At 42.3% G+C, this 17,674-nt stretch overlaps 2 protein-coding genes and 1 pseudogene across 2 annotated transcripts; 1 reads left to right on the forward strand and 2 right to left on the reverse strand.

Moving 5' to 3' along the window:
* Window positions 1-246: 246 nt before the first annotated feature.
* LOC147616451 (uncharacterized) lies at window positions 247-1,006 on the reverse strand. Its single transcript, XM_086777165.1, has 2 exons — window positions 508-1,006; window positions 247-395 (listed from the first exon to the last, which is right to left on the reverse strand). Exons 1-2 carry the CDS (start codon window positions 1,004-1,006, stop codon window positions 247-249), a joined length of 648 nt encoding a protein of 215 aa, XP_086633291.1.
* An 11,724-nt stretch (window positions 1,007-12,730) lies between these two features.
* Window positions 12,731-14,312, reverse strand: LOC147616452 (BURP domain-containing protein 16-like). The gene is made up of 2 exons (XM_086777525.1): window positions 13,831-14,312; window positions 12,731-13,669 (listed from the first exon to the last, which is right to left on the reverse strand). The coding sequence occupies exons 1-2, from the start codon at window positions 14,269-14,271 to the stop codon at window positions 13,013-13,015; spliced, it is 1,098 nt and encodes a 365-aa protein (XP_086633651.1). The 5' UTR covers window positions 14,272-14,312; the 3' UTR covers window positions 12,731-13,012.
* Window positions 14,313-14,804: 492 nt separating this feature from the next.
* On the forward strand, window positions 14,805-15,465 carry LOC147616453 (MFS-type transporter clz9-like; annotated as a pseudogene).
* Window positions 15,466-17,674: the final 2,209 nt, after the last annotated feature.

Below are 17,674 nucleotides of genomic sequence, written 5' to 3' on the forward strand. Positions count from 1 at the left end.
GCCATTTTTCTGGTTTTTCTCTCTTTCCCCGTAAGGGATTCGGGCGCACTTCACTTTTGCAGCTATATTTTCGAATTTCCCCCGATTCGAATACACTGCGCTTCCTTTATTTTAGCTTATTAATCGGAAATTTCCTTTTTTTAAAAAGATTCTTTCGCATGCCACGCAAGCTGCCACCTTGCGTCTGCGCTAAGGTGCAGCTGAAGTCCTCTCTAATCACCACCTTCAGTAGACTTGTATCCGGAGCTATAGTAAAGCCTGTTGTTTGACACTGGAGAGCTCCTGCTCAAGTACAGCAGCTTTCCCTTCTGCTAGCGCTACCCTGCATGCGGCATCTTTTCCTAAATGCTCAATAATGTCATTGGCAGTTTGGTGCAGAGCAGGATGTATTGATACTGATCGGTAGGTGAGAATCATGATAATCTTCAAGGGAGTTGTGTTGGAGGAGAGAGCTGATGGAGCCGCGGCCTCCTCCAGAGCCTCGATAGCCAGCAAGATATAATGAACCTGCCGTCGGTGTGTGACTGCTTGCTGAAGACCGTGCAGACGTGTAGTAGAGGTCTCGTCCTTGAACGGTAGATGGCGGGCTTCGAGCATAAGCTATGGGGCTACTTGCATGTTTTATTTTAGGCGATTCTGTATCCATCATTTGTGTGGGCTTTAACACTTCCTTCGCCTCATCTTGCCTTTGATCCGTGGGAGTAAGCATACCGCCTTCCCGCCATTTCATTATGTGTTCATAGTAGATGACTTGACCCACTAGGATAACAGTAGTAATGGTGTATAACAAGGCCATGTAGAGTTGTGTGGGGAGCGTGGACGGCTCGAGGTAGCATCCGACAAGGTTAAAGACATCTCCTACAACCCAGGTCATGAGGAAGAGGAGGGAGACGCCCTCGGTGGAACCTTCCCGGAAGTTGGTGATGATCTGGGGAACCTCCGCCGCCCCCCAGCACACAACAGTGCATCTCATCATACAAAACCAGAGCCTCCTTGTTTTGCTCATTCCGACTAAGAACAGAAATCATGGCATTCCAAGACACGATATCTCAAAAGGGCATTCTTCAAAACCAATCCTTACATCATACATGCTCTCACATTTCCATACATGTTGAGAAGGGTGTTCCCTACTACAAGGTCTACCATAAGCATAAAACTCCATAATTCACACCACTCATGTACAGAGGCTTCGAGACCTGGCTCAGCCTCAGCTCGTCTTATTGAACCTCATTTACAATATGAACATATGTACTTAGGCATCATATAATGACTCAAGTCATGGCACTTAATCCCATGCATCTGGATTTGCATTTAATGGCCTCATATGCATGGTTTCACACCATAGGCGTGCCATGGCACGCCAACGTCTCCTCATGAGGTGGGGGTTAAGTCACCGCACTAGCCTGGACCCACAGAACTAGGCAGCATATATACATCACCCTGGTGGTAAAATCCAATTCCCAGTGGCATAGGAGGGGATTGCCCTGGGCCGACTCCCGGCCTCGCTATATCCTCCGCCCGGCTACACAGGCAAGCACGGAGTTAGCTAAGGGGGGGAGAAGTTGTACCTGCATGTTAGCAATAAACTAGTAGTATATCCGATAAAAAGAGACATAGCCTTTATTCAATGAATTCACACATTAACAAAAACCATCGTTTCGGAAAGACAATGATTCAAAAGCAAGATTATTTTCTTATAACTTTACTTAAGAGTAACCATAAGGTACTTTAGGCCATCTATACTAGGGGTTTAACCTTGGTTCCTTTCCTATTATTTCGAGTCTTTGCATTAAGCTTCATAAGAGAGAATTTTACTTAAACTTGTTAAATGACCAACCTGGTTATCGTTTTCGTGCCTATTCGCTTCAAGAGGGGCGAAGTCGATTGCAGGGACGCGATTCGCTTCATTCCCTCCTTGGGCAGCGCGTGGTTATTCATTTCGGCGGCGTTTTGGTGCCATAGGAGCACTAGAGTTTTAAGAGGATAGAGAGAACGGGGTGAATATAAGAGGTTGGGAACTTGGAGAGAAAAGAGAGAATTCTACTGGTTCAAACGGATTCGAAAACACAGTCCATTTGGGGTAGGAAAAGCTTGTTGGGCTTATGGGTAGGAAAGACCTCTTAGCCTAAGTTTAAGTCGCCACATATGGGGGGGGGAATTGAGAGGTGTCCTTAACTTGGAGAGCTCTTGAGAAGAGTGTACGCCTAGGGAGGCCTAGGGAAGAGTAAGGCAAGGGTTGGAGGACAAGCAAACTTTAAGTCTATTCACACGGGGGGGAGAAGAGTGTAGGACATGTCCTAGAGCTTGAGGGAGGGCTTGCGCCTAGGGCCTTGCTGGGGGCTTTCTCGGAGAAGGGGGCTAGGAGGGTCCTTTTATAGGTGCTGGAGGGTGGACATCCGGGTGCGGGAAGGCGACACCTGGGTGGTGTAGGTGTCCGGGCGAGAGTGTGGGCGTGACACCTGGGTGGTGTAGGTGTCTGGGAGAGAGTGTGGGCGCGACACCTGGGGGTGGAGGTGTCTCGAAGAGGTGTCCCCAAGAGAGAGAGAGCGCGACACCTGTGGATAGAGGGTTCTGGGAGGAGGGGGTACGTGTAGGGGTGTGCTGGAGGGTGCGTCTAGGTCGTGTACACACTTGGGTGTCTCGGGTGGATTGTCGGTCGTTTCACGGGTGGCGCCCATGCCGGCCGCCCGCTGTCGTCCCGGGGGGTCAAAATTGTTTTTTGACGAAAATGTCCGGCCTTGCCTCGTGACCATGGGGGCGTGTTCCGTTCGTTGATTAGACACCTGGATAATTACTATTTTAGGTTGGAAGTTCGCAGATTAAAGGCTTAAAAGCTTAATTAAACCCATTCCGGGTACCCATTTTTAGTTTAGAAAAAACTATTTTAAGCGTAAAATTACACGTAGATTCCAAATTTGGATTCAAAATTACAAATTTCTAAGCAAAAATAGCTCATTTTCCAAAAATAGAAGTTTTCTGATCGTAAAAATGACAAACTAAGTTATATTTTTCAACTTTGAAGCAAGTACATTGTTATTTACAATGGGTATGTTATATTTTTCAACTCTGAAGCAAGTACATTGTTATTTACAATGGGTATGTTACACTACAAGAGGGGCAAGGATGGCAACTTGCGCATGTGTGTATGTGAAGCTGACCATTTGAAAATCTTGACTCATGCACATGCAGGTGTTGGGGGTGGACACTTTTCGGGCAATACCACAGCTAAGTTGATTAGGTGGTCTGGGCTTTGGTGGCCAGCCTTACAAATGGATGTCGAAGAATATGTGAAACGTTGTGACGATTGTCAACGGACCAAATCTCCCATCACAAAGGACAATATGCCATTGTGGCCTATGTTAAGCACATGTGTGTTTGCCAAATGGGGTATTGATTTTGTCGGTCCCATTAAACCTCCAGCTCGTCACACGCATGCCGAATATATTATAGTCGCAAATTGACTATTTGACCAAATGGGTAGAAGCAAAGGCTACAGTCAAAAATGATGTCAGAACCACAGCCAAGTTCTTGTATGAGTACGTGTTTACACGCTATGGCTTACCTATTGAAATCGTTAGTGATCAAGGTGTGCACTTTGTGAATGAGGTCATAGAGCTTTTACTTCAAGAATTTTTGGTAATTCACAAGCGTTTTGCACCATATCATCCCCAGACCAATGGTCAAGCTGAGAGTACTAACAAGATTCTCTGCACAGCACTCACAAAGATTGTAATTCAAGGTGTGCACTTTGTGAATGAGGTCATAGAGTTTTTACTTCAAGAATTTTTGGTAATTCACAAGCGTTCTGCACCATATCATCCCCAGACCAATGGTCAAGCTGAGAGTACTAACAAGATTCTCTGCACAGCACTCACAAAGATTGTTGAGGGACATAGGAGTGATTGGGAGAAAAAGTTGCACTCAGTTCTTTGGGCATATAGAACAGCCTATAAAACATCTGTGGGCACAACCCCATTTGAGCTTGCTTTTGGGCTAGATGCAATTCTTCCCATTTAATTTCTTGTACCTACTCTATGAGTTGCTAAACAATTGGACTGGACTGGTCATGAGCTTTCTCAACGCATTGATGAATTGGAAAAGCTTGATGAGACCCGTTTATTGGCGGTAATGGGGATGTATGCCGAGAAGAGGAGACAAAAGCAATGGTATGATCGAAATGTAACAACTGGCCGATTCAAAAAGGGAAACCTTGTGCTCTTGTACACACTTAAGAAGCATAAGCGAAAGCTCAAGAAACGTGGCCTAGGACCGTTTGTGATTAATGAGCTTACTCCTAGTGGTGCAGTGCGTTCAGAGACTGCGTTTAGAGACACTAGAAGGTGAGCAAATGCCTAACTTCATCTTAAGAAATACAATGAACCACTAACTGAAGCCATGCTTCAACAAATGCATGCTGCCAACACACGGAAACAAGCACATGACCTACTTAAACGTTAGGCTCAAGAAGAGGCTAAAGCTAGAGTTGCAAAAGCCAAGGAGCGTCGCAAGGCTTCTGTGTTGACCTTACAGTTGGCTACTGATGAACAATATGTCGATCCTTTCAATATTCAAGTGTGTCTTCATCTTCATGAGACTACCTACTTTGTCTCTGCCTTAATTGACTCTGGTGCAGATTATAATGTTCTCTCATTTGACACATGGGTAGCCTTGGGACAACCTACACTTGTGCACATTCCTATTGACTTATGAAGCTTCTCAGGTGACAACCTACACTTGTGCACATCCCTATTGACTTATGAAGCTTCTCAGGTGAAGATAACCCTATAGAGGGAAAATGTGTCATTATGATGTCCATTCAGGATCACCAGATGTTAGTTCCCTTTTATGTGGCTAGTAAGTCCAAGGCAGTGGTGGTAGAGGTTGTTCTTGGTCGATCGTGGTGGTTAAGTGCTACCAATTGTTCATTAGATTGGAAGAATAGACAATACAAATTGTAAATTGACTCTGATTGCATCTTGGGATCTGCTACTCCACGAGTTTTATCATGTCAAAAGGGTGGTAGTTCTACCTTACACAACCCACTTTCAACATCTGCTCTTCAAGCTCCAAGACAAATGATGTGGATAATCGATGAGTCCTCAAATGAGGGCCACGGCTGGCATATTCCAACTACTCTAGTCACTGCTCAAAGAAGGCCAGGCAAGAAGGAATTGTCAATTTGGCTACCCAAAGATGCGTACAAACTTGTACCATCTAGAAGAGTTGCTAAACCTCTTAAAAAGAATATCTTTTCCAAGCTTAAGCCTCAGATTGTTACTCATTGGGTCCCAAAGCATGTTCTTAAAGCACAAGGCTATTATGAGGGTGCAACAGCACTTTGGCTTCCCAAATGCTATGGTTTGCTAGAGCCAGAAGAGTGTATCAATAAGATTCCAAAAGCCACTCTTGGTTTTTTATATCAGTGGTGGGTGCAAAGGAAATCAACACGACCTCTTCAATATAGGATAGGTGGTTGTGATAGCACCTACAAATCTCCTTGTGTTGACCTTCCCCAAACATGTATTGAATCACCAGTTGTCCCAACTTCTCCTTGCTACACAATTCCACCATCAACTTGTGTACCTAAGACAAATCCAACTTTGCATGAGTCTCTTTTGAGCATAGATTCTAGCACTTCATTGCCTAAATCCTCTTATCTTTCTCAAATTCCTCGACAATTGCTATCCTTCCCACCTCTTAAAAAGGACATACACAAAACCAAAGGTAAGGCATTAACACTACAATTGAAGCTCTTTGGTAGATCAGTGTTTGAATAGCCTCACTTTTACTAATGTGGTTCCTTATGCCTTTACAGGATTGTGTTCTTTTTGAGATGATCTTATCTACATTGTTTTTGATAGGGATTGTAATGATGAATATGAGTGTATAAAGTTTGAAGTTTCTAAATTTCATTGTTCTACGCCCAGATACCTCCTGATGGATACTTGGCGAGATACATGTCCACCATGCATTGACCCTGATAGTACTCAACCTGAACATCGCGGGGGTTATAGTGCTCCTCCTTTTCAAACTCATTCTAGGTACTTTTATGCTTCCTTAGGTGAAAATTGCTGTGGGCATCACTTTGTCACTTTATTCTATCAACAGCATCATCCATTTCCACATTGTCAAGAGTGTGCACGACTCGTATTAGGAGAAGCTTCACACATTTGCTGGCTATGCCGCTCTTACTTTCGACGATATGGCACGGGCTTAATGAAACAAATTGTGGGAATTACACCCCAACGCCATAAACTTCTTAATGTGAGAGTACCAGACCAAGGACCAAATCAACGTAGATTACCTGAGGAAGTTCAAGCACAACAATCGAGGGATACATACATAAATGACTTGCAACCACCTATCTTGCAAGCCCTCCTTCCCCCAGCCTCAACATGTCAATTTTGGATCACTATGAGAAGCTATATTGAGCAGTTCCAAAATCGGAATTGTCTGCTTAACCTTCCCATAGAACCAATGCCATATTTTAGCGAGGAAGCACTCCTTCCTCTACCACCTTTTCCAGAGGCCGGTTTTTGTACAGGGTTGTCCTTGCATCCTGAAGTGATTGATACTATCTTTCCAGCAGAAATGGACACGGATCCACCACCAGTGTAAGGGTAAGCTTATCAACTCCATAATAAGATCAACAAGCCAGGGCACTTTTCTCCCACTGGATTTTTCCCCTCGGCTATATTTGGTGATTGGCACCAATAACAAATTTTATTCTTTTCTTTTCTTGTTTGTTAATAAGACATTTTGCAGAGATCTCAGCTAAACAAGAGCATACAAACACGCCCCAATAGTCCACCTACCGTGCACACAAATTAGGAAGGGGAGAGACATGCAATGCCTACAAAGAGCAAAGAGAAGCAATCTGCACAACATCAGCAATGCATCAATGCAAATGCACAACATCAACGAGCACTACAATAGGTGTATTCAAATCATAATCTTTTGTTCTTTATGTGCTTTTCACTTTTTCATATATTGTTTGCATGTTCACACACAGTTGGCTGGTTTAAGTTTTAAATTAGTTGTTAAAATGTGGTGAGTGATTTCTAGATTCTTAGAGGACTTAGTAGAAGGTATTTCTATTTGAAGATGGTGTAGGATATATGCCAACGGAGTATGCCAAGTTCTTATGCTCTCGAAGTATATTAGTTATCCCTAGTGGTAGCTACCTCTTAGGTATGGGCTAGGTGCTAGGATTAATAAAAAATTTACGAAAATCATGTCCTAAAAAATATATACAAGTGAATCGAGACATGACATGTCTACAGCCATGTGGAATGCTTGGTAGGACCTTGGGTTGTCTTAGCACCTTGGGGCCGATGCCTTGGTTTCCATGGGGTGAACACTGACATCTAAAAGATTAAGAAAAAATCTTCAAGGACTCTATCACCTTGATAGATGCTGGTAGGACTCTGGGGTACATTATGGGCTCTCGAGACCGATGATCTCATCTTCATGGGATACTCCTTATGTCAAAAAGAAAGAAAAGGGTCTGTTGCCCTTGAGGGCCTTTAGATTCTCTTGCCGGAGGTCTCTTGGCCATTGCTTGGGTCTCATTGGGATGGAACCTTCCTCTTTATTCATCTTTTACACACACACCCAAAAAAGAAAGAAAGAAAGAAAGAAAGAAAGAAAGAAAAAAAGGTCCAATCACCATTGCTCATATTTAGGAGTAGGGTTGCCACTTAGGAATAACTTAAATACTTGTAGGACATTGAGACTACGATCATAACCTGTGGTGTACAAGCACACTTGCCTTTACATAGCACTATCTACCACTTAGTCTCACTTTGACTAGTCTTTACTCACTTCTTTTAGCACTCTTTAAACTCTAATCGGCCTTTCACTTGCATGCTCACGTGTGAGATTGTCATTGCTGTTTTCAATAAAAGGCTTTACTTGTCTTCCATTGTTTTTTGCAGCTTTTGCTTCTACCATGCTCGAGGACGTGCGCGATTTAGGAAGGGGGAAATGTTCCACGAGAACACTCACGGGGGAACACGGATTATGGAAGGAGGCCGGAAGCAATTAATGCGAGAGAGCGGGATTGTAGCCATGGGAACATGAAGAGGCACATAATTTTTCCATATTTTTGTGCCGAAGTGCAATGTAAATCGTTTTAGGCCAATATGGATTCTAAATGAGAGTTCTAAGTGTATTAAGCAAGACTCACTTATGGGGTTGTCCGCCCATGTGTGAAAGAGGCCTAGGGTTAGGGTTAGTGGCATCTCTACAAAAGAGATGTTAGCTAAAGAAAGTGGACGTTTTTGCCATTCTCATAAGCTATTGAGTGAAGCTCTTGAGCTCTCAAGCTATGGCAGCTCTCTAACTCTCTCTCTATTGTACTCTAATGAGCATCAAGCTCCAATGAGTATAGCTCCACTTCTTTCTCTTAATCTGTTTTAGCATCATTGAAGTAGATTAATCTATGATTAGTTGAATGCTTCTTTCTTTCTCTTGTGTATGCTACATGCTTGTAGTGTGTGTGTGTGTAGTCTCCATTGATGCAAAGCTCTTGCCCACTTCATTGGCAATGAGTTATTCATGGATAGACTCTCTGTATGAGCTTGTGGGTTTGTGAATGTTACATTCTCTGCTTGCTTAAGCTTGTGGGTTAGTAGATGCACGCTTTTGGGTTTGCAGGCATTAGGGAAAGCTAAGATTTAATCAATGTTTGAATGGGATTAAGAGATTGCTATGCATTGCTTGTTCTCTTGATTAGTGTAGTGGATTTAAGGGATTGAGAGATTGATTGAGGTGTTGAATGGTTGAATCGTCAAGTGGTGGTTTGTGTATGTGAACTCTCCCTCATGGGATAAGCCTTCATGCACTAATCAGGTCGAGTCCTCGGATCGACATTGTGTTTCTTAACACATTTGTTGATCGGTAGTACTCTATGAGCACTATATTGCACGATAGAGAGAACAGCTCTACAAATGTCCCTGATTCTTGGAAGCACAATGTGCTTTAGAATGGCCCTAAGGCCACTCTACCATGCACAATGTGCTTGAAAGAGTGGACCTAGGGACATCTAATAAACGTCATGGATGGTCGAATGGCCCTAGGGCCATTCTACCTTGCAAAATCTTGATGTTTTATGCATGATCATAGAGAGAATGGCCCTATGACCATTCATCTTGATGTTTTATGTGGTATTTAGATTTTTTTGTGATAATGAACTATCAGTGGTATTTTAATGTTGTAAATTATATGAATATTATAAAGACTTGAATTGATTAGGAACATTCACGATGAAAGATCATTGCTAAGAAGCTTCAACGATATTCCTACAGATTAAAATGCTATTGCAGTTGTGGAGGAGTCAGTTACAGGTGATAATGAGAGTTGTACAATACAAGACATGTACAGGTGATAATGAGAGTTGTACAATACAAGACATGTATAAGAAATCAATGTTGAATGTGGTGTTAGATTTTAATGGATTGCTATTGAGGTGTTGTATTCAACAGTCAATGTTGCATCAATCCACTATGTATGGTACAAATAGATATTTTATACTCCGACTTGGATACATAAAGTTTTTGCATAACCTTTTTGAACAATGTAATGTTGGAATCTAGTCAATGGCAATGGAGGATAATGTCATTCAATTGGTGAGAGCTTTGCAAAAAAGCAGGGAAAATACCTTCTTTTTTTCCATTTGGGGTCAACACGATTGACGTTACACTTATGAGAAGAAGAAACTATTTAAGTCAGATAGTCTAGGTGTCGAAGCAATGTTTAAGACATTGGAGAAAATGTCCAAAGCCTTAAATGTGATCCTAGGAGGACTGTTCTTGTTAATGACTCTCCATATAAAGGATGTGTTACTCTCGCTCTAGTAACTGCATCTTCCCATCCAAGTTTGAAACTCAATAAAGGATGTGTTGCTCGCGATAGTAACAACATTATTCTGGGGGAATTACTGCCTTACTTGATGCGGCTTGATTATGCTAAGGATGTACATAGAGTGATTGACTCTAACAATTATGGCCAACACCCACTATCGAATGACCATGAATGGTTTAACCTTGTTAGTGGTTTTGTTAATTATTGGAAAGAGTATAATGTGAAATGGTCACATTTAGATTTAGCACAAGTAGACTTCCTCTTGCAAAGCAATTACAAAACATTTCTAAGGGTAATGCAGAAGAAAATTTGGTTGATACCAGTGGTCCAAGAGGTGATAAGTAGCTATGATTAGTGCAAGGAGTATGCAAATCCTTAGTCGTTGTTCATCTCAACACATAGGAGATGAAATATGAGATATCCTACTAAAAGAATGTTCACACATTTCAAGCAAAGGCACCACATTTGATTCACTAGCTAAAAGGTTGGGTCGCAAAAGGACAAACTAGCATGAAGGCTTAGTCTGCAAAGGAATTTATTAATAAATTTCTAAATGATCATGGTCTCTTGAATATCAACAAGTAATACAAAGGTACCACTCTATTTGAAATTTTCACCACAATAGACAATGGTTTATAACGTATCTGTATTCTAACTCAAGAAACTTGTTTCATGCAAGTTTTTCTAGGCTTATGAATTGATCAAAGAGTTGTTGTCAAAATGATAATGGCTTGCATAGGATCAAGGAACTTTAAACCAAGGTAGTACTTGGAAGTTTAGAAGTGCATATGCAAAGAAATGTATAGATGTGAACACTTACTAATAGTGTAAACTTGTAAGGTGTTTTTCCAAGGGGGAGAAATTATTATGTTACATTAGTACTGATATCTCAAGAAATTTTCCAATGTATTTAACTGATATCTCTTAATAATGCCTTAAAGTTTATGTTCATGAAAATCTTAAACCCTTCTAGTAGCAAGAGTTCTCTTAAACTTTAGTGTCTGTTTTGTCATATTTTCTCGGAGTAGATCAAAAGTCTGAGTGCATCCTACTTTAAGGGGACTCCTTTGGTTTGAATAGAAGAAGAAAGTCTCTAAGACTTAAAGAATGTATTAAAGTTTATGTTCTCAAAAATCTTAAAGAGTTGTCTTAAACTATATTGTACTTTTTGTGGTATTTTGAAGGAGTGGATCTGAAGTCGGATTCCATCCTAGTCTAAGGGGCCTCATTTGATTTGAATATAATAAGATAATGAAAGTCTCTGAATGAGTTCACCGACAACCATAAACCTTTGTGGCAAGAGTTTTTAAACTTGAGTGTGCTTTTTGTGGCATTTCATTGGCCTGGAATCTAAGTTGGTGTGCATCCTACTCTAAGGGGACTCCTTTGATTTCAATATAAGAGCTGTTTACAAATGGTTCAAATACAACAAAACCGTGTAGCTTATTATATCAAGTATTGTAACACCATTTCAAGCACCATTCATGATCGAGAGATGAAGTGTGTAATGGATGTTTACTTGTCAAGAAACACAAAGATGCTTGATGGAGATTTATACATATACATAAGGACTATATGTACATCATGAATATCTATAATTGTGTGCTCACTTGAGGGCATGTACAACTTTGGACACATTCTAACATTTTGGATGAGTGATGATCATGATCTACGTGTCTTTACTAGCATTATGGGATGGTGCTAGGGCACTTTGACACACCTTGTGCTTTAATAGAACATAGTGCCCATGGTAGAATGGTCTTATGGCTATTTTGGAACCCCTTACACGTTACAAATAAATTAATGCACATGGTAGAGTGGCCCTAGGACCATTCCATACCCTTCTGCTACATTGGATATAGAATGGCCCTAGAGCCATTCCATGTCCTTTATGCTACATTCAAGAAAGAGTGTGCATGGTAGAATGGCCTAGGGTCATTCAATAATCTGGCATGCATGGTAGATGTAGAATTTCCCTAGTAGGGACCCTCTTAACATCCTATTATTATACTTGCACACCTTTGATTTTTCAAGTGCTTATTTCAAACCGAATCTTGTTTGTTCCCCTTTCTAGCCTAAGAGACAAGTTCTATAAACACATTGTTGATTTGGCCCTAGAGCCATTCCATGTCCTTTATGCTACATTCAAGAAAGAGTGTGCATGGTAGAATGGCCTAGGGTCATTCAATAATCTGGCATGCATGGTAGATGTAGAATTTCCCTAGTAGGGACCCTCTTAACATCCTATTATTATACTTGCACACCTTTGATTTTTCAAGTGCTTATTTCAAACCGAATCTTGTTTGTTCCCCTTTCTAGCCTAAGAGACAAGTTCTATAAACACATTGTTGATTTGAACATTTTTTTAATACTCAATTCTATAGATTGAGCGGCCTTAATTTCTTGTAGGGAAAGAAGAAAAACCTTTAAAACTCAAACAATGGGCCAATCTGGGAATGGGATTTTTTCCATTTTATCTAATATGAAACCTTAGCATAATTCATGAGAACACATAGAAAACAATTGTCATTGACGCTTCATCTTTTCATTGGGGTTGCATGAGAGAATGCGTGAGAGATACATTCACGATGGTGGTGGTTATTGAGCGTGGGATGTGGAAAGGTAGAAATGAAAAGACACCTCCTAAGAGTGTGTTCAGACATGCTATGATAGAAGTGTGCTCGATTGAGGTCGAAACGTGAATAATGCTCGGCTAAATTACCAGTTAACAGGGAGAACCATGAAAGAGAGGGGGGGATCACAATAGGAGGAAGGGGGATCTTAACTAGGGGGGATTTTAGGAGAGCGAGGAAAGCTAATTATAAATCAAGGATTGGAGAGATTAGAACCAACTAGCATGAGAGAGTCGAGTAATTTAGAGTAAACATTATTCCAAAAGTAGACATAGATACATTATTACAACGTGGATGGTGGGGTATCAACATAAGATGGCGTAGTCAAAAGCATAAGTGATGATTCTACTAGATGAAGATATGATGCAGATGATTGGTGAGTGCAAGCGAAATATCATTGTACATGCATAAGTGCCAAAGCACTGGATTGCAAGCGCATAATAAATACTGTAGCTAGAGCAGAGCACATTGCCAAGTGATGATCGTCTCATAAGGACCCACCACTTGTTGGAAACTCATTGATGAAGAAACACAAGGCCGTTGTCGGCCATCCAGTGGCATGCTTCGCTCTCGCCGGGCTTGGTGCCAAGGTCGGAGAATGAGACATGGTTGGGGTTCCAATGGCTTGTATCATAGTGGCACACTGCAGCTCTATCGTGGATGCTTCCATCACTTGCTTGGAGTGTGGCAACAAAGAGTTTGGTTTGTGGAAGGTAGTGGCAATAGAAAACCCGGAATGGGAAGAACATGTCATGGCATGTGACATACTTGTCACTGGGATCGCCCTTGAGTGTTTTCACATCGAGAACGGTTTGAGTTTTCCCGACGATGACGTGATGGCCATTGGAGACATCGAGGACACCCATGGGTTTTTGGGAGCCCATGGTAGAGGCAACGAAATCCGCCATAGCTTCGATGGAGGTGGGGCAGGACAAGATCTCCCCTGGCAGGCCGCCTTGCTGGCTGAAGCAGTCGGAGACGGTCTCTTGCATGCTGGGCAGGGCCTCCTTGGAGATGCCCAGCATGCGGGCCAGCTGTGGCAAGCCTTCCTCGGTGAAAGGGAAGAGCTGCACCAGCCCTCGAGGCAAGAATGCACGGGGTTGGTCGTATCGGCCATCACCCTTCTCAGGACTGTTGATGTTTAGCTCGATTCGAGCACCCTTCGCTAAGGTCTGCATGCATATATATATATATAGTAAATAAAAGGAAAAATAAAGGAACTGCATATTAGTACTTACAACAACAAGAGAGAAATGAAACCAACATTAAACAGCGATGGATCAGTCCTTTTTTACTAGCTTTTCTAATTACTGATGACTTAACTTGGACTCACCTGCTTCTCCCGGAAGAAGCCACCGTGCCCGAGCTCCTCGCTTTTCACGTTAAATTTACCGTAGTTGTGTTGGTAGCTGCACGCAAGAGTCGAAACGTAGGCATTGCGGTCACAGACGATGCGGGTACGTTTGCAGAAGGATGGAGCGTTGGAGGGCAAGTAGCTGACCACGGAATCTCTGATCTTGGAGATGAGGAAGTCGGCCTCGTTTGCTTTGAGGGGTGTGACCATGGCACTCAGCATGCGTGGCATGGGCACATCGTGGAGCGTCTCCTTCCAGTACCCCATCACCCCTTCCTGATCATCATCAGAACTCGAAGAAGATGATGAAGATAGTAGCTGCCTTGATGAATATGCAGATGCTGTCATCGTGCCATTACTAATCAGAATAACAGCCAAAACCATCAGAACCACCTTCAAGAACTGCGCCGTCTTCTCCATCGCTGTACTACTGCCCCGCTCGTTCAACGTCTAATGTCGTTCCAGCGACCTACTTATATAGGCGAATAAGGCCTTAGCCCAATTTGCTGATTGCTAATCAATAATGCATCTATCTCTAGTGGTAGGCATAATAGACAGACTAGACCATTCGTCGTTCTCGTCGGTACACTTTACACATCTATCTCTAGTGGTACGCATAGACAGATTAGACCGTTCTCGTCGGTACACTGAGCCCTTTGCCCCCGGCTTAACATGGCTTCAATTATTCCTCGCCACCTGTTATAGCAGTACGTTAATGGCCCCTTTCCTTTGCCCTTAAAAGGCTAACCAATAATACATCAATCTCGTCGTTCTAGTGGTACAGATCAGGCCATTCGAAGCTACAGATTCATCATTCGTCGTTCTCAGGAAGCAAATCCCTGCGAGTATCTCCTCAATTTTTATCCACCTTATCCTCGCCAACTGTTATAGGTAGAGGGGCGTGTAGCGTGGCGGGGTCTAAAACTGGGGTGCAAGGTAGCAAAGACAAAGGCATGAGAGTGCTAGCAAGGAAGGGATCAAAGGGTTACAGTGTCACACCGGATAGCCGTGAATGGCTAACAATATTATGTTGTGTGAATGCTGCAGGATCATTTCTCCTAGGTTATTATATCTTCAAGGTAAAGAAAGCTATGGAGAACTACCTTCTCGAATGTGAGGACAGCGCAATCATGTCGATGCAATCGAAAGCATGGATGACTGGCCAGCTTTTTGAGGCATGGCTAGACAGTTTCAAGGCGGCTCTACCAACCCCACTCTCTCTAGAAAATCGGCATCTCCTAATCGTGGATGGGCATGGCAGCCACGCTCGCTTGGATGTGATTCGAAAGGCACGAGATTAGGGAATCGACATCGTCACCCTTCTGGTGCACACTTGTCACAAACTACAGCCCCTTGATGTCTTAGTTTTCAAGCCCTTCAAAAAAAAAATCGTGAAGGAAAGGAACCTTTGGTAGGTGCGTCGAGCCAAGCGACAAAGAGTGACCTTGCTGATGTGGCAAGTAGGGCTTTGCCTCATCGTTCACCGAAAGCAACATCAAAGCAGGATTTCGAGCAACTAGTATTTGGCCCTTAAATCATAATGTTTTTTATTACAATAGGTTGCCATGCCCAAATATTGATGTGCATTGCATTGCTAATGAGAGGAGCATCTAGAAGTTGGTGAGTGTAGCCAAGTACCTTGCACCCCTATGGATGAGCAAATAGAAAAAGCGGCTACTATGCTCTCTAGCTTGGAAAGGGGAGCAAACAATATGGGAGAAGTAAGCTCGAAAAATGTGGTAGAGATTTTGCGGGTGCCAAGGGAGAATGTGTCGATCGGACGTGTGACTAGTGAAGCTTTTGTTGACAACTCTAACTCCTTGATCCTAACCTCTCAACAATACATAGAGACGATGCTTGCAAAGAATGTAAAGAAGATGGAGGTCGAGCGGTTGAAGGAAGAAAAGCGTCGGATGAAGGAATTGAAGAAGAGGGAAGCAAAAGCTGCAAGTGCTGCCAAGAAGCTTCAGCGGGAGGAAGAGAAGCGAGCCAAGGAACAAAGGAAAAGGTGGGAGGTTTAGCAACTAGAGTGGGAGAAGCATCTACGATCAGTCCTTTGGGAGGGGAACACTCTTGATGTATCCATTCTTCCATCACTTGGAAGGGCAAATGACATGCAAAGGGCAGCTAGAGCACACCGCATCCGTAAACAGTCTAGAAGATGTCAAGCTAACATCATGTAACTTGTTTTCAAGCATGGTAGCCATCATGGCATGCATCACTTTTTTGTTGAAGGCTTGTTTTTTCATATGGAAGGTATGTGTAAATATATATGAATGACACTTATCATGGGTAGTAAGTGCTCATGAACACCAATTAAAATACCCACTTAGCATGTTAACCTTTGCACTGTTTGACTACATATTAGAACGTACATGGTTCAAATTAAACAACAATTAAAACTTTTGCTTCTGATTTCTAACTTTGGCATGATCAAGGAACATCACTTATTAAAGAATATAGCCAGCATTCTCATTGGATAATGAAGTTGAAATGATTGATTTGGAGTAATGTACCCAGCATTGAAAATTATAGGTGGCAGCAGGTAGACGAAGAAGACTTCTTCGTCAAACCTCAGAACATGAGACTGAGTGCCACCACTATACACAAAAGGACTATGACTCCGGAATAGCATCCCTACTTGCACACACACACAACCAATTAAAAAAATAGTAGTTAAATATTAGCACGAAAATTAACATGCACGAAAAGAGAGTAAACAATATAAGCATGATTAGAAAGAAAACAAACAAACATATGAGCATGTTCAACGATAATTTGCACACATTAGCATGATTAAGGACCCTATAGTGCACACACTTTAGGATGATTGAGAGTGTGTGCAACCATAAAAATGATTAGAGAAATATTAGATGAGCATTTAGCATGATCAGAGATAATTTTAGCAAACATAAGCATGATTAGAGGAGAGAGAGATTTAACAAAGATAAGCATGATTAGAGGAGAGAGAGATTTAACAAACATAAGCATGAATAGAGAAAAGAAGGAAGCTGAGCCAATATGTGCTAGATGGCACATTCTTCCCTGCACCACATGGGGAACAAAGGTGCCACACTACGAGTGCTAATGCACCACACAGGTGGGGAAGATGCAAACTCCTTCTATGGGTTCAAAAACGTACATGTGCAGCTCTTTGATGCTTTAGGAGGGGCATATGTGTGTCAGTTCATGCCGGAATTTTTTCTGCAGATGCCCTTTGAGAGTGTCTTCATCCTGAAATCTACAGTTCACCTGAATGCGCGTGATTTAGCAGGCATGGAGGTGGGCGGTGTAGGTGCCACATTACCTGCACCTTTACCCTACATCTCTTAACCTTAGCAGAATGGCCCTAATTGCCCCTAGATGAGTACTCCACTACAAAACAAACAAGGGTAGGTGACTTATACTTTTCACATGAATGGCTCCCTTCTCATTCTGTGTACCCCCTCACACACACAATTATTACATGTAGATATCCTTTGCCACTTGCACAAGGAACTTTGGAAGGTTTCCATGTAAGAAATTTGAGAAAGAGTAGGAAATTTTTAAAGGATTTCCCACTTATTTGAGTGTCAATTCCCTATACCAAAGGCCTCTACCCGCCTCCGGTGGGTCTTGGCCACTCTTCTGTACACCTGCCTTTGACGGGTCAAATGGTGACCGGTGTAAATCACTCTACACATGTCGAGATCGGATATCTTGGATGATTCTCCTTGGGTCTTCCATTATGGACCCGCGTGCTATCATGACATTATTGTTTGCAACTTCCACTTGCTAAAAAAACTCATTGGTCTCTCCCTTTGGGTGCAACACCAATCAAGCT

The sequence above is a fragment of the Cibotium barometz genome, chromosome 38 (assembly GCF_041138505.1).
Source record: "Cibotium barometz isolate CiBa-2024 chromosome 38, ASM4113850v1, whole genome shotgun sequence".
NCBI lineage: Eukaryota > Viridiplantae > Streptophyta > Polypodiopsida > Cyatheales > Cibotiaceae > Cibotium > Cibotium barometz.